At 39.7% G+C, this 21,923-nt stretch overlaps 1 protein-coding gene across 1 annotated transcript; it reads right to left on the minus strand.

Moving 5' to 3' along the window:
* Positions 1 to 248: 248 nt before the first annotated feature.
* On the minus strand, positions 249 to 16,555 carry kitb (KIT proto-oncogene, receptor tyrosine kinase b). The gene is made up of 21 exons (XM_034859631.1): positions 16,317 to 16,555; positions 14,213 to 14,488; positions 13,837 to 14,121; positions 12,015 to 12,154; positions 11,238 to 11,406; positions 9,928 to 10,117; positions 9,731 to 9,846; positions 9,505 to 9,619; positions 8,538 to 8,725; positions 8,133 to 8,239; positions 7,407 to 7,533; positions 6,950 to 7,054; positions 5,951 to 6,061; positions 5,229 to 5,370; positions 5,067 to 5,134; positions 4,881 to 4,972; positions 4,155 to 4,277; positions 3,702 to 3,813; positions 3,361 to 3,460; positions 2,885 to 2,990; positions 249 to 2,140 (listed from the first exon to the last, which is right to left on the minus strand). Exons 1-21 carry the CDS (start codon positions 16,369 to 16,371, stop codon positions 1,997 to 1,999), a joined length of 2,871 nt encoding a protein of 956 aa, XP_034715522.1. The 5' UTR covers positions 16,372 to 16,555; the 3' UTR covers positions 249 to 1,996.
* Positions 16,556 to 21,923: the final 5,368 nt, after the last annotated feature.

Consider the following 21,923-nt stretch of genomic DNA (forward strand, 5'->3'; position numbering starts at 1 on the left):
TTTGTACCATCCATATATCTGCAAAACTAATACAGGCCAGGCTATACTTATATCACTTTAGTGAAAATTAACAAATATTAGCATGCTAACATGCTAAACTAAAATGATGAGCATGATAAACATTATACCTGCAAAACATTATTTTAGCATTGTAACAGTGAGCATGTTAGGATTTAGCTAAAAGCACGTACAGCCTCCCAGAGTTGCCTTCTCCTGTTTTACAGAATAAGGAACATGGACACTTTCCAGTTGGTTTAACCATCACAGGTACTTTCTTTATTATTACAAGGCAACCAACTGTATCAAAACGGCATGATTCTCAAAACTAGCATACAGAAACTTTCTTCTGACTATCATCAATAACTATGTCACAATCAAATGCATTCGGAATAAAAAAAAAGAAATCTAAAGGCACATCTCTATTGTATTTACATTGCATACATTTTTGACATAAATCAAGTAAAAAAAACACAATCAGTCCTAAAGGCTTGGCCACGGTCTAAGCTTAAGCTAAGCCTAAAACACGTACAGCAATACTCCAGTTAGTCTTTCATAAGTCACAGTATTGAAAGCTTCAACGCACAGGTGGGAATCAGTGTTTCTGTAACTTATGGCTTTATGTTTTATTAGGAGTTATCACTTGCATGCCTCCTTGCTATGTGGCCTATTTGTCATAATTTAAAAGAGACTTAAGGTCTTTTATCAGAAGACATTTTTTTGTAAACCCTATTACAGTGACACCAGTTTTAATGTAGGCTTGCTGACAAAAACTCAGTATTTGTTAATCTAGTGACTCTTGCAGTAAATTAACTTTTTGAATAGTTTTGGGAATACACTTATTTGCTTTCTTGCCGAGAGTTAGATGAGAAGAATGACTGTTCATTCAGTATGAAGGTTCAGCTAGCAGACAGTAACCAGTTGGCGTGGGTGAGCATAAAGACTGGAAAGAGGGGGAAATCGCTAGCCTGGCTCGATCAAGACTTATTGTACATGTAGAAGAACAAGACGTGCAAACTTGTTTTAATTCGCAAAAATAAGAGAAAAAAGGCAAAACAAGTTCACTTCAAATTGTTGGGTTGTAAGGTTGTTGGGTAACCCGCAGAGACTCCTGGAAATCACAGCTCCTAGGCAAATAAAATAAATAAATAAAATACTCCCACACACTCCCCATTGAATCCACAAATTGTATTTTTTGCAAGAATTAAACTAAAGCAATATAATGTGGTCGTTTGTAAACTGCTGGTAGACAGAATGTATCACTAGTGGACAAAGCCAGGTTAGCTGTTTGCCCCTGTTTCCAGCCTTAATGCTAAGCTAAGTGGCTTGCTTTACCTCCATCCTTAATGCACCTATACTGTATAATCAATCTTCTCATCTTACTACTTGCAAGAAAATGGTATTTATTTAAATTTCCAAAAAGGCAAAAATATTCCTAATAAACAAACAAAGATCTGACACAAAAAATCCACACATCACAGCACATACTGTGCTTATCTATTCCTCAGTTAAAGGTCTCTGTTTTCCCCAAAGCATCTTAAAATGCAAGCTAAGGCTGAATGTGAGCCAAAACTCCTCCCGGGGCTGATGGGGGATGTTGTATCTGATGGGCGGTTAGTGCTAGAGTCTGCTTTATATAGACGTACACCTTAAATACCTACCGCAGACATCAATAAGCCAATAGGGAGATGAGATAGAGGCCAATACTTAGAGCCCAGCGTAGAGGCGTATATATACAGAATGTGTGTGTGTGTGTGTGTGTGTGTGTGTGTGTGTGTGTGTGTGTGTGTGTGTGTGTGTGTGTGTGTGTGTGTGTGTGTGTGTGTGTGTGTGTGTGTGTGAGTGATGCAGGAAGGCCAACGTTTGAGCGTTAGTTTAAGTGAATTTGTTGTTAGTAATCTAAAGAGTGTGTTTGGCTCTTGTAGTGTGTGCGAAGAATGATATGTGCATATGCGTGCGTGTGTGTGTGTGTGTGTGTGTTTGTGTGTGTGTGTGTGTCTCAGACATAGTCCAGGAAGACGTCAGCCGTGCTTTGCAGTAAAGGCTGGGTGGGGGCTGTCGTGCTGCAGTCTGAGCTGAGCCTCCGTGATGGCGTCCTCTGCTGCTCTGGATGACCTGGAGCGTTGCTCAGTGTCAGGTACACCTGATGAACAACACACATTTGGGGTTTATGGAAGTTTAAATGATACTACTTTTTCTTTTAAGAAGACATAGCCCAACAGTGTGAGAACTCTAAGAAGCCAAATCCCAATGTCATATGCACAGTTATTGCATACATTCAGTGAGACGTGGCCAATATTATCAACCAATTAAATGTTCCCAAAATGTCTCCAAGGCTGTTGCTGTAGTTATAAGTAAGATTTATATTAAATGATATTCCGGTGATTAAGTATTAGACTACCATAGAATTGTGAGACTTGCAGCGGACAAAAACTAATTTGTCAAATCATTGCAGGCCAAGGATCACAAGTAGACATGGCTTTGCATTAAGGTGCCAAACGCAAATAAGGGATGACATTTCAAAAATACTGTATCCTACATTTCCCATAATTCAACTTGACATTGGCTTTTGTTAGAACCCTGACTGACAAATGCCCATTTTCTCTCAAACTTCTTGCTCATGGTTTTTAATACTTTCTGTGGTAAATTTATAATCCCCAAACTCATACTGACTAGGCATTCCAACACCCATACTAGTTTGTCCCAATACATCATGCAGTATGCCAAAAATACCAGGATGTTCCAATACATCAGGTCGCATTTTGCAGAATGCAACCCAGCACGCTTTACTGGCTATTCTGTCTGATAAAGACAAAATGCCACACAAAAAATCTTTGAAACATAATAAAATAAAAATGTCAGTCATGTCCTGGTACCATCTACTCACATTCCTAGTATTTTCTGACAGCATTAGCTCAGTCCTCTCCACCAGTTTCCTGAAGGAAGGCCTTTTCAAAGGGTCTTGGTTCCAACAAGACAACATCATGTCATATCTACAGAGGTGAGACTGAGATTAGTTTCAACATGAAGGAAGGGTAAATGAACAACAGATCCTAGTGTATTTATCATCAATATAAAAGAGACACATATTATACTTTGAGCTGAAACAACATGTGGATTGAGGATTTGTGACTTTTGTCTGATTTTGATGTCTTTTTAACTGAATATTTTTAGATTTTGGACAGTTGGTTGAACAAAACAAGAAATTTGATGATGCCACACCTTATTCAATAATTTCTGACATTTTATAGACGAAACATTGAATCGATTAATTGAAAAAAAAAATGGCAGATTAATCATTAGTTGCAGTCCTGGTTATAATACTACTAATGAAAACATTTACACTCACAGACACACACTTACATCTCAATAGGAGCAAACTCGGGCCTGCTCATCCTGTGGCCATCTTGAATCATCCTGTAAAATACTGAGCCCACCTGCATCCCAGGATAAGGGCTGTTACCTGCAACACAGACACACAGGTTGCACACGCTTTGAAAAATGTGTGTCCTTTGTATCTCATTTTTGCATGGGGAAAAAACACATGTATCACAATCAATATGATTATGTGCAATTCACCCAGCTTAGTGATGTAGCTGCTTAGGAGAGTCATCAAAGCCTCTAATAAGGCCCAAGTCAGCTGAAATGGACGTTAATATTGGCTGAAACAGATGCAACAGCACAGCGCTAACTGAAAATCTTACCCAGAGAGAAGATTTCCCAGAGCAGGATGCCGTAGGACCACACGTCACTCTCAAAGGTGTAGACACAGTCGAAAATGCTCTCGGGAGACATCCACTTGACTGGCAGACGAGCCTGCAGGAGTGAGAGCCATCATTACAAGAGCGGTATGGACCATGTTTCGTTTTTTTTGCTTCCTAAAAACACACAATATCTTTTCTCTAAAGTGTTACAAACCTTTTTTATTATGGTTTGTTGAAGAGTGATTCTGTCTTTTATTTGTAATACTCAAATGCATTCTAAATTGGATTAATTGATTGCTGTGTTGACAGTAAAATATTTTTTTAACTGATTAATCGTTCATGGTAATTTTTCAAGCAAACATGCCAAACATTTAATGAACATAAAAACCAGACATTAAATTCTGAGATTTTTTTTGTCAGCAAGAAAAAGTGAAAAATTGCAGACAGACTCACGTTGCCCCGGAGCACGTAGCTGGCGTCAGTCGTGATGTCTCGTGCCAACCCAAAGTCACAGATCTTCGCCACCCTGCCGTGAGTCAGCAGAATGTTTCTGGCTGCAAGATCCCTGTGGATACACTACACACACAAACATACACACAGACACACACACAAACACACACACAGAAATGAGTATTGACATTGTAACCAGTTCCTGCAGGGAATAACTGACACACAGTACACATGTGAAAATGAGGAAGGGCCAGTTCAACTTGTTACAAACCTCACAAACACAAGAGGCAGTGACAGTCCTTTATACAATACATAAGTGCCCTAAAACTATATATATAGCAAACAAAGCACAAATTAATTAATCACTTATATAAAAATTAATAATAGTGTTAGTCCTGCTTGGGGGCAATTACAGTCCAGACAATAATGCATAAATAGTGCCTGATCTATTAAAAGCAACAAAAGTGCAGTAAGAGACCTTGTTTGAATCAAGAAAACAGGATTGGCTTTTAATTAAATTTTAAAGTGTCTAAGTTGGAGTTTATTTAAGATGGTAAAGAAGCTTGTTCCTTGTGTGTGCAGTACATGATCCACTGTAAATGCAACTTCAACATGTTTAGTTGTCATGTACGGAAACTATTAGCTGACAGCAATGCACAGGATGATTAATAAAGTAGCAACAGCACTTTAAAAGCCTTAAAGATTTAAAGCCGGTCTGTAAAGCCTTACGTTCTTGGAAGTAATGTATTCCATTCCTTTGGCCACCTGATAGGAAAAGCTGAGGAGATCTTCGGGGTCCAGAGACAGCTCCTCTACATCAACTGGATAAAGATTACATTGTCAGACTTCTACAGTAGGCGAGGCAGTGTGTTGTTGAAATGTATGATAAGAACTGCAGACTGAAAGACCTGCTACCTGACTGGGAAGACTTTTCTTTCTCAGAGGGAAGCATGGGCACATACCCTGGACTAGTCACTTCTCCGCTGCGCATACGCACATACACACACGCATTAACATTCAATGATGACAAAGTAACCGTTTTTCAATCACAATTTTAATATATGCACACATACACACCTTGTTGTAGGCTCCGTTTGGTTAAAGACGTTGCGATGGCAACCATCACCAACTTGGGAGTTTAAAAAGGGCTCTCTTTTTTTCCGCAGGAAGTTGAGGAGGTCGCCATAGCAACAGTACTCTGTGATCACCAAAATTGGGCCTGGCAGGATGCAGAGATGAAAAGAAACCTCACTCTCTGATTGTGAAATCATTTGACAGCATATAACAATAAGAGGATAAGCAGAAACCAAATGCTCTAATAATGACCCAATACGTGTTTAAAAGCCAAAATCCCAATTTATCTGTTCAAACATAGTGTACAAATGTGTGTCAATATCTTAAAATTGGTATCTTTTGTGCATGTGTTCAGCGTTTTTGTCCCTAATAACATACTTGTGCATACTTGTATGGAATCCATCTAAATGCTGCATTATAATCAATGTTGAAGTCTAGACGGGTAGATAATATTGATCGACTGAATGGTAAATTTGTGACAACTCGAGCTGCATCAGGTTTTCATATCGGAGCTGGCTGGTATTGACTGTCCAACATCAGATTTTTAATAAGAGGTCAATATTGGCTGGGCAATATTGACCTCTTAAAACAAAATCAGTCAATAAATATAATGTATTTAAACATGCAAATGCAAGAGGCTTATAGTGTCTGCACCCAACAAAATCCAGATTAAAATTTCCCAAGAGTGAACTGTGCGGTGTCTATGGTGAAGCTGCTCCTCTCACCTCCGACAGTGCAGGCCCCCAGTAGGTTAACAATGTTCACGTGGTTTCCAAGGTAACTGAGCACCTTCAGCTCTGACATCAGTGCCTCCTTCTCCGTAGCATGAGCATTGGCTGCAATGACATCATCAGGACATTTAAAACCTGTTACAGTGTCTTATGTTGCTACAACATGCCAACTGTGTCTGAAACCACTCCCTATTTACTCTCTCTTATGTTTACTGTATCTGTTGTCCACCGTTTTATGTGAGTGTCCAAGTAATTTCAGGAATGTTAGTAATATAAATGTTATTTTCCTTATTTATTTAAATGTATGCCATCTAGCAAATGGTGAATTATTATGGTTATGATGCTTTTCCTGACAATGCTAGCATACCAAAAAAAGACAGAAATTACTGCATCATAATGGACTGACCCAATATTCACCAAATATATCTTTGATGGAGACATCTATTGTTATTAGTTATATGAAAAAAAACTTTAAACTATGTTGTTTTATTTATATCATTACTACTAAGAGCCCTGTCTTTTACTGCATTATCAGTGATTGATGTTCACTTATATAGTCTATTTACAAGAATTATCTGTAAATAAAAACAGCAAAATAATTTTCACTCGAAAAATGCAAAGGAGATGGGGGAGCTTTACCAGCCCTGAGTACTGTTTTTCTTATGATGATGTCTGATGTCTACATACGTACGTCATGGGTTGGAAGTTAGCCCTCATGGCTTTCAATCCTCCTGCCAGACAGCCCTTCTAACACGTGGTTAACAGTGTGCAAGGGTGGTTTTTAAACCCAAATCATGATCTTTTCTTGAGCCTAATATAACCCAAACTGCAACTGAAAACTGAAACTTATATTTAAAAAAAAAAAGAAGTTTGCACATCACTCGCTACTGCTTGTAAAGCTTAAATGATGTGAGACATCATGTCAACTACATGAGCAAACAAGGATTGGTTTTGGACACAGCAACAGAAAAAGAGATAAAAACACATCCTTACGTTTGAGCATTTTGACAGCAACGGTTGTAATGGTATCTGCGGAGCAGAGTCCATATGCTGTGGCCCTAACTACCTTTCCAAAAGCCCCAGAGCCCAATGTTTTACCTGTGAAAAGACACACACACACACACACACACACACACACATGATTTAAGGAATTTAAATGTGTTGCCAATACTCAGCTTTGAATAATATCCGTCATATAGTTTTTTCACAGAAAAGTTTACAAACGTACTTCAAATTACATCTTTCCTTTTTTCAACAGATGAATGAGAAAACAATCTTATACTGCACAGTGAAGCTCAAGTAACCAAGTGAAATAAGAATTAGAAAGTGGAGGCAGGCTCCAAATGAAAACACAACTATCACCACACTTGCATCATGGCCTATAGATGTGCTTTCTGACAAATGTAAACATATAGCATTTGTAGCTATACAAACATGGACGCCGTCATACCGAAACGTAGTTTCTGTCGAGGAAACTCCCATTTGGAGTCATATGGTAGCTGGGTAGGGTCAATATATATGTAGTTGTTGCCATGGATGCTCTCAATGACCTTCCACTGGATTTGGAACTTTGGTTTCTGTTAAAGTTTTGAAATGAAAGAGGGCATTTAAACAGAGAAAGTAACTCTAGTCAATTTAATACTACTCAATGCACTTTAGATGTTAAGGCTGATGATCTCACTGCAAATTCATGAGCTACTTCTCAAGGAGTCTGACTCATCTTAGTGCAATAATAGCTGCATGCTGTGGGGGGCACATTACTGTAATGGCTTGAACGGAGTGTCAAAAAGCCTTAAATCACAGCATGTTTGTACTGTGAATGGTTGATTGATTCATTTCAAATTGATTAGGACACATTCAACGTTTAAAAGGACATACTTCCACTCTTATCTGCTGAATATCATAACCAAATGCAGTAAGAAAAGTAGTCTGATCTCAAAAAGATCTAACTTTTACGTACAATGTACGTACGTCTGTGATGCAAACTGCATATTAATGGTGGTAGACAAAATTGATTTTACGTTGAAGTCTTTTAATTTTAAACAGGATTTAAATGGCTGTGATGGCGATAGATTTATGTGATTTACGAGAGATTTTTGACCCCTTCCCACCAGATTAAATAAAGTCTTCATTCCAGTTATGGTATTGCAATGTATGATTTATTTTCCCATCTTACCTGCATGTATTTATAGAGCAGCACCACAAGAGTGAGGCAGAGGAAGGCGCCAGTGGAAACCATGCCAGTGAGTAGAGGAGTGAAGAGTCTATGGGGGACGATGCGTTCTGGGAGGAAACACACACCAGGGTAATCAGAAATTACATGAGGCGTTTAAGTTTACGTTTACCAGTAGTAACGCACAAATCATCTTCCTTGGTGTTACACACGACAGACAGCTGTAGCAGTGGTGTTTATTTATGTGACAAATATAGGTGTTTCTACACCGTATCATCCCAGCCTGCATAGTCAGCATACATTAATCCTATTCCATCTGCACCCAGTGACCTCACAACTGGCCTTTAAAGGGTCAGTGGTCAATGGGTAGGTTGTGTGTGTGTGTGTGTGTGTGTGTGTGTGTTGTACCACTAATGAAGAACAGCGTATAGGCCTCTTCCCCCTCCGTACTCGCTACACACTCCAGGGTGTGAAAGTGTGCATGCTCCTTGCTCACATTTAGTCGGCTCACTACCTCAGTCCTACCAAAGGTAGACTCTTTCACCATGGCAACATCCGTAGTCTCCCATTGGGTGGTGTTGGGCAGGTGTGAGCACCTGTTGAGGGGTTACAAAGTTGTTCAAGGTTACAATTTCCTCTCTTAGTTCAACGTCTGAGCAAGTTTTAGCACAATCAAATTATCTTAACTATGGCCATTCTCAGCTTTTGTGCTACTTTTTTGGCATTAAATCAATTTGTATTTTAGACAATAAATTGTCAAAAATAACTTAAATACCTATTTTACCAGAGCTCTAATTATCTTAAAATGCTTATATTGTATTGACCAAAAGTCAAAATCCAGCTAGCTCATTTGTCTGAATATTACTGAGAATATGAGATGACATAAACCAACTTCTTTAGCTCCATGAGCCTCTCCTGCTCTCAAAGGAACTGCTAGACACAACAACAGAAGGTGTTGGAGATTATTGTGAGTAAAATGATCTAGAACTCCCAGTGCTGTCCGATTAAAGCTTTTAATTTGAGCAGGATAAAAACCAAGGAGTCCCAAGTTTTTTTATATGGACATTTAAATGCTTAAACCATAATTTCTTATTCTTATGTCTTTTTATTTATATGACAAAATTGACATGAAACTGAACAGAATTAACATAAAAATTATAAAGATTTGTGAGTAAAGGCAGTTTATCAGTCACTCCATTGATAAAAAAATAAAAAAATCTGTGCTGCTGGTGGAACAACAAGCTAAAACATTTAAGATGTCAAAGGTCCATATCCAGATCATGATAATACACTTGCTGTGTCTTATTCTAATGTAAGCAATAAAGTCAATCAAACACTATTTGGATAAAAGTATTGCAATACGTTTGAGGCATACCTTGTGTGGGGCAGCTCACAGAAGTACCAGCTTATTTTAGGGACTGGGTAACCAGCAGCAATGCACTGCACCTGTCCATCAACAGGGCCTTCCTGGGCGATGATAACCGGCTTGCCTTGTAGGGAAAAGGTGAGCATATTGATCGGAAAGAGACATATTTTTTACATAAAAACATATAGATACAAAGGTACATGAGTGCAATGTAATAACAGTGAGAGCAACTTACTGATGACGTACACGTGAAATGAATAATCCTCAGATGCATCCTCGTTGCTGGCTGAGAACTTGTAGATCCCACCTTCCGAGCCGAGGACCCTCACCAGTCTGAGCTTGCTGATGGTTCTGATAAAACAAACGTACGTTCTCTGCATGTGGACATGCACATGTACTCACAGTGAAATACATACTGTAAACTTACTTTACCTGTATTTGCGGCGGTGGATGGTGATAACGTGCTCTGTGGTGTTGAGGATCTGTATGCCATTGTAAGACCAGGACAGGGAGCTGGGTGCAGGATAGGCATCGAGTTCGACTCTGAGGGTCAGGCTCTCCCCCTCTTTAACGTCAGCCTGGACTGGACCTGGGGGTCCTAAAATGGTGATGAACCCCTGATCTGGAGGACATCAGAAACATACATAGTTAAAGGAAAAATCCACCAGTATACTTTAAACTGTAGTTCATCTAGTATGTGTTGTGGTATTAGTGTTGTAAGTGTATGTGATCAGTGTATTCAGTAAGTATTCGATATCTGCATTAAAAGAAAAATATAGCTAAAATATTACGTGATGTTCAATGCCTTGGAGATACCTTGTTGTTTTTCTCCAACCTGCTGTCTACCTTTATTTCAGTTAGTGAGTTACCTAAATCTTTCAAAATGCCTGATGAAAATGTGCCAGAACCTTTTTCCACCAATCTGTAGATGTATGCAGGTAAGAGCAACAATTGTGTTGAGCATTTGAGTAAACCATGGCAAAAGTGTACCCAACAGACATGTTTTATGTTATTTATTCAGGGGCATTTTGTTGAGATTTTGCTCTCTTTTGGCACCGGGAGGCCACCACAGTCTGATCTGCCATCCACTTGGAAGCTCCCGCTGGATGTTAAAGTGCTCATGTTATGCTCATCTTCAGGTTCATAATTTATTTAGAGGTTATATCAGAATAGGTTCACATGGTTGAATTTAAAAAAAAACTTAGCATTCAACACCTCCAAAAAAGTACAACAATTGTGCAAAAATCAGGTCGATGTATGGTACAAACTGTAAACAGCAGATGAGCACTACTCAAAACCAGTGAGTTCAGCTTGTTGGGGTTTTTGTTGCAACATTACTCTCGTTTGCTGCACCTTTTTATGGCCTGACAAGTGTGTCTTGCCTAAATCATGTCTAGACCAATCTCAGACACACTTTGAATAACCCTCATTTCTTGAGTCACTGTTATACTAATTTGCATACTATACAAATTAAAGAAACTAAAAATGTAAAGCCTAAATAAATGTAACTTTAGATGTGAACTCTGGTGTCAGTGGAAAGGTGTAAGTTGAGAGTCATTTATTTGTATTTGACCAACAGTGAACATCCTGTGAATACTGTGAAGGAGAAGTGTTGGTGGAGTTTCAGAGAAGCCCAGACAACGTTTGTTAGAGTCAGTTGGTAGCGTTAGGTGTGTCTGTACTGACTGCATGTAGGCACTGATGCATGCACGAAAAGCCAGTAAACAACGTTCAACACTCACCTCGGACATCAAGCTGCAGTGCTGTGGCACTGGTGCCTCTCTCGTTCTGTGCGTGGCAGCGGTAAGTGCCTGAGTCTGATTGGTTGACAGCTGTGATCAAGAGTGAGGTGGCACGCTGGTAACCACGGCCACCGGACAGGATGCGGGAGTTGTGGGATTTTTCGGGACGCTATAGGGCATCAGGGGCAAAGGTGAGCAGCACACTATCAACAGGTGCAACAAGGTGGCATGCTTCAGACATGTCAGAAGAAAAATTTACATTACAAAAATCCTGGCAATATCCCAAAAAAAACCAACTCCTGTCAACAATCAAACTCAATATAATCTTCAGAATATTTAAAGAAATTACAATATGTCACATTTAATTTATTCATTAAACTATTCAATTACATTTTTTTGTAGAGTATATCTCCTAAAATGATGTTTCAAAGCCTTCACTGCACTGTCAGGTATTATTTATAGACTATAATTTGCTAAAAATGTGTTATATGATGTAGGAAGTTCAAGAAACATTAGACTCACAAATCCCAACATGTGTAAAATGTAAACTCCTTTTTGTGTCATTAACCCTCTAAATCTTATACATATTACTAAGGGTATGACTTCAGTGTCCTCTTTAGTAGCTACAGCCCTGTAAAAGTAAATGTCTGGCTGTTTGATTTGGTACGGGTGAATGCCCTTAGAAAGCCAGTCAGCCAGATGTAAACAGAGAGTTTCACAACCTGACACTCGGTCACAGAGACAGGAGAAGCCAGTCAATCCCTTCATCAATCTCACCGCTGTTGAAGGGAAATTCCACTTGACACTTAAATCCGGGTTGACGTTGACGGAGCTGCAGGTAATCTCAAACGGCTCTCCTTTCCTCAGAATAACAGGGTCTCTCTGGGACAGTGTGATCACTGGAGGTACCTCTGGCACTGGATCAAGAGATGCAAATGCAATATTATCATGACTGAGCTCATGTGCACTTACTACTGGTGGTATGTCTGATTTTAGTTTATCTGTATTCTAACATAAAAGACCATTTAGGGTGTGTGACTCCTGTTTGCATATGCAGACGCTTAATTTACAGCATTAAGCACTTGCTGATGTCACATTAGTGGCTGTGTTTGACTAAGATTGCGGGAAAGATGCCCCCCCCCCCCCCCCCCCCCCACATCTCTTTTCTCTCTCTCTCTCTATCAATCATAAGGACACTGCGACCCGGCTCCTCCCAGCTCGTCTTGGTTTAGACATCTTTCCACTGCAGACCAGACTGAAAGTGCTGATGCAGTGCAGGGATAAATAGAAACAGAAGGATCAGTTTCCACTGACGTACACATAAAAATGCTTTTATGGTACAGTGTCTATTAATATTGCGTATAAGAAAAATGATGAGCTTGTCGTATTTTGCCTAAACACATCTGCAATGTGGATAGTTGAAGTGACTTCCACTGATCTCTTATGTTATTTGTGGCCATGCTAGTAGCTCTGCTGGTGTACTAGGCCACCTCTTTGGTACAAAATGAAATAGCTTAACAACTATTTGAAGTTTTGAACTGGCATTGATGGTCCTCGGAAGATGAATCCTACTGTTTTTGATGATCAATTTTAAAACTGCCCAATATTTTGTTTTATAACCAAACACATGCAAAACAAATGTCTTCCCTTCCTCTTTCCTTTGTTCTTACTGCGAATTTAGTCTTGTTAACATATATCATATGTCTATCAATCACAATTCTAGCACTATAAAGCAACTACTCTTTAGAGTTATACTGTGCAATAAACATCAAGAAGCCAACTTCTGACATGATTTTCCTTGTCTTAACTCATATGATGATGAGGCTTCTGATATCGGCAAAAGCTATCCTCTTAGCAATTAGCCTATATATGGACTACTTCTTCCTCACATTGAACAGCAATTTTTTTAACATTTGTGTTTACTTCACTGTTTACTTTGACACAAGTATTGGGACATTTATTTAAATTGCGGTGCCCCTAAGGCATTAGCAAAGGCAAACGCTTTGGCCTTAGCTTCCACTGACTAGTTGCTGGACCACAACAGGGTTAACTTGATTATCCCTTTTCCAAGCTAGTGACTTTTACTTGACTTTGTTAATCAGCCCTGAAATACTTTCTGTCAAGATGATGGGAGTGTTTCCCTTACTACTTTCCTATCAACAGCTGCAAACACAGCATTCACTTTTACCTCTATTTACCCTTTTAATTTAATTTAGTTTTAATTTAATTAAAATCTGTTTATTGATCCCCAATGGGGAAATTACAATTTACACTCTGTTTCCACATTTTTGTTAGTATCACACACAGTCCTGAACTAAACACACACACACACACATGCTCAGGATCTGTAAATGCACTAATGGAGAGATGTCAGAGTGAGTGGGCTGCCGGCCGAACCAGCGCCCTGAGCGATTGGGGAGGTACGGTGCCTTGCTCAACAGCACCTGGCAGTGTTAGTTTACTTATCACAATGACCAATCCAGACCTATTCCACATGGAGCCATTAAACACAGGTATGAAACCCTTTTACCGTCATGAACTATAGTTTTGGCTACAAGAATACTACAAATCACCCTTGTCCATCATAGCTCTCACTTACCAAGTCGTACATCCACAGTGTATTGGTTCGACGTCACTTTGACTCCAGCAAGCTGTCCCACACATACGAAACAGCCATCATATTCCTTTCTCATATTGCTGATGATGACACCTTGCTGGAGGTTGCTGCGGTAACTCATGCTGGCCGGCAAAGGTTGTCCATTGCAGCGCTCCAATGCCACGAGGGTGACATTGGGGTCAGTCACAAGACAGGGGATGGTGCAGTTCTCACCTGAACGCACCAAGATGTTGTTCACCATGGTGCGCTGGAAGACATTCTGGGGGTCTGAAGAGATGCAAGGAAGTGAATTGACAGATATTAGTAGAGGGATGCACATGTTCAAACACATGCTTTTCCTCCAACCTCAAACACCCACCTTTCACATATACATAGATGGAGCTGTGTTCCAGTGTGCTGTTGTTGACACACACGTAACGACCCATGTGGTAGGCCTGTGCTGCTGACACCTTGACATAAGCCACTCCACCCTCCTCCACCTCTCCCTCCAGCCTGCGAGGCCTCTCCCTCTGCCACCTCAACTTGGACGGGGCACCTGACGTTGTGGCATTGTCCCGGCAATGCAGCTCCAGCTTTCCCCTCTTGGGAACTACTGTGTAAGGCCCGTTGGGGGAGATGACTGGCTGGCACCAAACTGAAACATACAATATGGTTGACGTATGGTGGACCTGCTATTGTTCAAGGCTGTACATGCATCAGTAAAGATCCAGCACAAAGGCAAAAAACTGCTGCTTTTAGTAATACAGATAAATAACCGGCTCTGGGAAGAAATGCTGATATAAATCTATTAAAAGAGCAAAAACAGGACAGATCAACAAAGTTTAGCCTGCTTTCATTACTGATTAGTATTCAGATTAATGTGTAGATTAATCCATTAATTGTCTAGTCTGTCAGAAGAATTCCCACCAAATTTTTTAAAACCCAAGATGTTTATAATGTATGACGTCAAATGGGATGTTATGATTGGCACCAAGCTCTTTAAGACACAAACCACCACGGCTCAATTGAACAATCAATAATTATGAACTGTCTACAAGCTGAGTAATCATGCATTAAGGCCCCGATGTTTATTCCCTTAAGATGAATAAACAAAACTATAACATTCCATCCGTAGTTTAACCCCCTCAAAGCCAACCACCCTCCTTTTCTTTTCTTTTCAGATTTCTACGATAGGCTTCTTTTGAAGAGCTGGCTTTCCATGTGACGGTTGTGCCTTCAGGCAGCAGGGCTGGGGGGCGTCCCCTGGCTCAACCCAGGTGCGAGTTTGAATCCGACCTACGGTCCTTTGCTGCGCGTCATCCCCCATCTCTCTCCCCCTTTCGACCGCTGTCACTTCACAATAAAGGGGGGGCGAACCCAAATACAATGTTAAAAAAATAATAATTAAAAAGCAACATGGCTGAGAAAGCAAGAAGGAGAAGAATGCAAACAGGCTACCCTTCAAACAATATCAATACATTTGTGTTTGCAGGCTGTAGTCCTACGTGCGTGTTTTATATCAGCTATCTGTTAGAATTGCCCCTGCAGTTGTTGGGTATAAACGAAAGGTGTAAACTAATCCTCAGGCTGATGAATGACTAAAAACAAAGCTATCATCACAGCAGTCAGGGCGGTTGAATGCCAAGCTGCTGCTGGGTGTGCTTGTGTGTTTTTTTTAAAAAAAGATGCGTTTCAGGATCTTTTTTTGTTCCTTCTGCTGCCGTGCTGAAGGCGTATACGACCTAATCCTCTTTATTTCGTGGTGATAAATAATTAATCGTCCTCAAACAGTGGTCGAAACTCTCTCAGTCACATACAGGTCACAGGAGACGTCTCTCACACACACACACACACACACACACACACACACACACACACTTGTTGCCTGCCCAATATTCTCCTACGTAGATACCTCGCAAATGATGGATGTTATCTGCAATGAGGTTGAAAACACTGCACCGTTAAACGTCACTTGTGTGGGTTAAACGTCAAACTCGTTGCCAGAAACAATGTGGAGACAGTAAATACGCTCTTAGTATCCGGAAGACAAGATGAGCTGCACAAAACACCCGCAATTATACAGCTTGTCTCGGCCGTTCACACCTTGATTAGTCTAATTAAGATGGCGAAAAGACCTTAAATATTGACACTAAATAGTGACAACTAAAACAACGTGGGGCAATAATTTTTAGACAGAACAGCAGGCTACTTGATCTGAAAAGACAGAGTCTACAAATAGGAGACAGAATATGGGAATATCAATTTTATACGAATAAAGTAGGCTACAACACGATGATTAACTCTTTACTAAAGGCATCCCATGTCCTTTGGAATATGATGACATTGCAATATAATAATTCATGAAACTATTTTGAGGTGAAGAGACAAAATGAGGTCACTAAAGCAGGCCTAATTATTAAGAACACAGACACACCATGAGTCACTAAAACAATTTTGAAGCAACATCATAATGGTTTTCTCACCTGTTAGTGGCAGCAAAACAAAATGTGAGACAAAAACAACCCAGTGGCCTCTCATGATTATGCGGATTTGAAGCTTTTTACTCTACTCCATGCGTTTCAAGTGCAGGAATAACCATCCTGTAAAAACACCAGATCCGATCCACAACCCCGAGCAGGTCTCTCCACAGTAGCTTACGGGCGCACAGACACAATGATCCGGTAGACACTTTCTTTTACTGTAGAAGTGTGGACTGCCCCTGATGGATTTCACTGGAGCTTAAAGACACAGTGCAGAGCCTCTCCTCCCTTCTCTGGATCCAGCTGCCACTCCTTTCTATCCCGCATTGGCTGGAGACCGGCCAAGGTGATTACTGGAAGAAGAAAACATACACACTCACACAACATATTCACCGTTTCTTACACAGTCATTATGGTTGAAATATGTAAACAACAACAAAAACTCCCCAGTAATGGAAGAGCTGGCTGATGTAAAAAAAAAAGAGATATATTTTCAATAAGATTACTGTAAATGTTTATCTCAGACATAAATATGGGATCATCATGGTGACGGCCTCTTCACAGACTTATTATTCTGGTGTGATGAGGACAGCTCTCCCTTGGCAGGAGTTTCTCTACAGTAACCCACTCAGTTTGTAATGCACTTCAGTCTCACGTTTCCCAGCTCTAATCACTATAGCAGTCTCAGTTTTCCCCAGATGTAATCAACTTCATATCCCAATAGGAGTCAATAAATGCTCATAAAGTGGTGGTGTGGAGGACCAAACATTTTCAAGCCTCTATTACTACACATCAAAATTGTATTTAAAATGTGTGTTATCAGTCCTAACGTCGGCCTGTTTAATGCATGTCTTGGACACTGTAATTCTTATGGAAAGTGAAGATTTAAAAAAAAGTAGATATGGCATAAAAACTCAAACTGATTTTGTTGTAGTGCCCCCAATCAATTAAAATTAAAGAAGTTGGACGACTCATTATTAACACACATGTGCACTTTATTTGCCAAATGTTTTTTAATAGCTCCCCAACTGCTCACTTGAACTCTCTTTATGTGTTTATTCTGGTCACACAAGATTAACCTGTGAAGGGGCCTCCCAGGCAAAAAGGATTTTACCTGCATTTACCTGCATTGCCCAGTTTGGTAATCCAGTACATTGTGATGTAAATTAAGTGGTTACGACTACAAAACACCAGCGATCAGGATTTCTCATTCCTTCTTTGTCATAATCCCCAAAAATGCCATCAAAAAACGGATTAATATTGACAATTGGAAAATTGTATATCTCATATCACAACAAAAAACGCTTGTCAGAGAAACAAATAGTCTTTTTCAGGGCCTCCTGGTGTCTGAGCCACTTTATTGACTTTATGCGCTGCATGTGTGTGTTTGTGTTAGTTTGGTAACGTGTATTTTTAGCTTTTGGTCTGCATGTGTGTTTCCTTTTGCCATAGAGGAATATGTGAGAGGACACTTGGACCGTTGTGTTTTTTTTTTTTACACACATGATTAATGTCTAACTAGATCGCCCCATGGCTAATAATTCCTTTCTCAGCACATGATGGCAGGATGAGGCTAAACAAAGTAGAATAGAAGCAGAACTTCACATTAATTGATTTTTTTTACTTCATTGTTTTGTCTTTTTTCAGAAATAAAACTCTGTGGGAACATAACTTCTGCAAACACACCAATTTAGATTGCTTTTTAATTAAAATAAGTGTAATCATATTTTAGTTAGATCCTGTCTTCGGGTAATTGAGCTGTAACACTATTTTCCAAGTGGAAACTGTGCCAAAAAGATTTGAGGAGGTTGTTAGAAACTGGGATTACAATGAAATAATCTGAGACATGCACCCTTTGGGGAGTGAGGATGACAGAGGGACGGGGGAGGAGGGTTTTGACTGAAAGCCTTGGGGAAGAGAGAGCAGTCACAGCCCAACCATGTGCCTGACAAAGATGGTTTTGGCAGACAGTGGTGCCTCAAATGGGTATTTTACATTTGCACCACAAAACCTTTAGTTGTTTTTTCAGCCCAAACTGGGTCGCACAACTCATTACAAAATGCAGCCTGAGAGCTCAAGCCAATATTTATCATCCTGATCTTGGCCTCATTAAAATGAACATTATGTGTATAGTTTAACATTTTTGGAAAGGGGCTTATTTAGGTTATGATGGAGGGTTAGATTGAGACCACTCCTCATTTGTTGAAGTTTAGGCTACAGCGACTGGTGTAGCTTTGCACAAAGACTGGAAACAGATGGAAACAGCTAGCCTACAACCGTAAAAATGGCAAATTATCTTTTTTACACTTCTGTTTATATCAAATTATGCAACCAAGATATTATGTGTTAATGGTAAAATGTATAGATGATGGTAGGTGAATTTTTTTAAGTTTAGCCAGACTAGCTGTTTCCCCCTTTTTTTTTTTTGCTAAACTAAGCTAACCAGCTGCAATCGTTTTTATCAACCTACCAAAAGTGAATAAGCCCATTTCCCAAAATGTTGAACTTCTGCTTCAAGAAAAGATTTTCTCAGCAACAGACCTTCTGTTGAATATTCTGACAAAGGAAACTTGCACCTCAAGGTGCCAAAGTACAATCCACCTGTTCACCCATAGTCCAACTGCCCATATGCTCCATGAAGATGTCACTGTGTTTGTTTGTGCGTAAGTGTGCGTCCATCAGGATCACCCATATGTCTACTGTCCGCTGAGTTCACGTGTCATCTGAGCAGTTTATTTGCCTTTACCTATTACATTATTCATCATTGAGGTGAGCGTGTATAGCAGATCTTGGCTGAGTCACTATGACTTGTTGTGTGTGTGTGTGTGTGTGTGTGTGTGTGTGTGTGTGTGTGTGTGTGTGTGTGTGTGTGTGTGTGTGTGTGTGTGTGTGTGTGTGTGGACCCACAGCATGACTCACTCAGTGCTTTTAGACAGATGAGGACAGCGGTCTCATAGAGGGCAATGGAGGTTTTATACTAGAAAAAAAGCCACTTAGATTAGATTACGTGATGAAAAACATTCCTCTCTCTCTCTCCTCATTCCCTCTCTCGTTCTCGTTCTTTTTCACCTTTCCTTTTCTCCCCTCTTTCTCTTTCTCTTTCTCCCTTTTCCTTTTTAGTGACGCACATAAACACAAACACACACACACACACACACACACACACACACACACACACACAAACACACCACACACACACCACACACATAGATCACACACATCCTAACTCAATCACCTACAAATGCATCTTCACACCCTCAGGCAGGCACGTCCACCTTGTTTGGCTGTTTCAACAAACCCACAGGAGACAGACAGGAAAGCGCAGACTAACACTTGGGCACACACACACATTTAAACTCAAAGAATATCGTTTCTTGTTTCAATGATTGGCCAGAAGCTCAGCATAACCTTTTTTTCCTGATGCAATCCAACACTGTTCTCCATCTGCTGACTGGTCATTATAAACCTAATGTCTGTGTCCATTTGTCTTCCCTCTCCTTTAATACAATCAGTGCAGTGGTATTTTTTTTTCTTTTTGACCCACTCTGTGTGGTTGTTAAGTGTCCATCTATGGTTCAATTGTGGTGTTTCAATTATGACCATTGAACAGATCGGTCTAAGAGGTGGGTCAAAAAAATAAAAAGAGTTTTAAGAGAAACAGGGTATGACTTTAGAGTACCTTTATATACTTTGCTCTGATTGAATCCAGTGATGTATATTCATAACCTGAAGAATAGTTCCACATTTGGTGAAATATGCTTATTTGCTTTCTGTTAGAGTTGGATGGAAGACTGATACCACTGTCTCACCATATCTTTCTATTTTTGTAACCTGTACAAAAATCGTAAATAAGGATAAAGACAATTAGACCTTATCAGCTGGTCATGTGTTGGACTTTTTCTTTCAGTTACATCCTAGAGTCACTGGTTGACTGGCAACTGCTCAGAGCCAAGATATAGTTGATCAAAAAAAAACCCCTATTAGTACTGTGAGTTTTTACACTTCAGTTTTTGTAGAGATTTAACAAACAAGATACAACATGCTCATTAGTTAACTTTAGATGAGCTGGTAGGTGGATTGTGTTACTTTTGGACGGAGCTAAGACAGCTGTCTCCCTTTGTCTCCACTCTTTGTGCTAAGCTAAGCAAAGCGGCTGTTGGCTGTAGCTTCATGTTGACTGTACAGATAGTAGTATCTAGAGTGGTATCAGCCTTCTTATCTCAATTTGCATAAATCAAAAAAGCATAACTTTCACTTTAAACATTAACATAGAGAAAGAATGTGAGATTTTTTAAATTGCTGTTTCGCAGTGAACTTTTGATGCAAAACAACAGAGCAAAACCAGTTTTTTTTTAAAAAGATCTTGATTGCACATCAATAGAAATATTACAGTTTCTGTTATCATATTTTCAAAATGTATCTCATATTTGGCAGCCTTTGCATTAAACAAATTTATTCTCACAACAGGTGTTTTTCTGTGTTGTCAAACAAAAGAGTACAAACTGCCGTGTTAAGCTGTCATGTATGGCATCACACTGTTGAGATAACCATATGTCTGATCCAAAGAGATGATTTGGATTAAAAATGTGGCAGGACACATATCTGAGTAAGCTAATATCAGACAGTGTAATTACTGCCCAATGATCGCCCTCTGTCTGGATAAAACTGATTAGAATTGACCAGGCTGTAAAATGTCCAAATCCACTGTAAGGAGAAAGGGATGGACAAAGGGGTGGAGGGAGTCGGAAGCCAACTAGAGAAAAAATGATAGGGAGGGTGAATGGGAAAAGAACTAGTTAGCTGAAATAAAGACAAGTACGATGCAAGAGGATATAGAGCTGAAGGGTAAAAGACAGGAGTGGAGGAAGAGAGGAGGGAGGAAAAGGTCGCAAAAAAACAAGTGAAGAGAAGCAGCAATCTACGCCAGAGTAGGTCAAAGCCTGAGGGAAAACCAGAGGAACACATGAAACTCTACTGAACTCCTTCAAATTCTGCCTCTCCTCTTTTGATTTCATTTCTTTCTTGCAATTCTCACCGTTACCATGACATTGAATTGTGATACTGGACTGTACGGTTCTGTTGTAATGTAGACCAGGGGTCTTCAATGCTTTTTAAGCCAAGGACCCATTATTGAAAGAAAGATGGAGCAGGGACCCCTTACTACATATATTTTATGATATAAATATAAATACATAATAGTATGTTACATATCATGTAAAGTTGCATATTAAACTGGTCCTACCTTTTTTGCATAGAATACCAAGCTTATAAAAAAAGCCTCATAATTGTAGCCATCATATAAATCATAAATGCTTATTTACTGTTTGTGCGTTTGCTTGTGTGTTTTGTGTGTTTTGTGTGTTTGTGTGTGTGTGTGTGTGTGTGTGTGTGTGTGTGTCTGTGTGTTTTTGCTGTGAACATACAGAGATTGACACAAAAGCTCAAATGCAATGTATGATGTGGTAAAGTAGATACTAGTGATATCACCCCCTGTGGGGTTCAATATGAATATGGTCTGAAACATAAATTTACTACATACAAACCCGATTCCAAAAAAGTTGGGACACTGTACAAATTGTGAGTAAAAAAGGAATGGAATAATTTAGAAAT

The sequence above is a fragment of the Etheostoma cragini genome, chromosome 2, assembly GCF_013103735.1.
Source record: "Etheostoma cragini isolate CJK2018 chromosome 2, CSU_Ecrag_1.0, whole genome shotgun sequence".
NCBI lineage: Eukaryota > Metazoa > Chordata > Actinopteri > Perciformes > Percidae > Etheostoma > Etheostoma cragini.

Bases quoted from the DNA above. Each gene is read 5' to 3' on its own strand.
- kitb (XM_034859631.1), bottom strand. From the start codon at position 16,371: ATGAGAGGCCACTGGGTTGTTTTTGTCTCACATTTTGTTTTGCTGCCA. The intron at 14,489-16,316 runs GTGAGAAAACCA...TGTATGTTTCAG, and splicing joins TGTTTTGCTGCCACTAACAG to TTTGGTGCCAGCCAGTCATC. The intron at 9,620-9,730 runs GTAAGTTGCTCT...TTTCCCTACAAG, and splicing joins ATTTCACGTGTACGTCATCA to GCAAGCCGGTTATCATCGCC.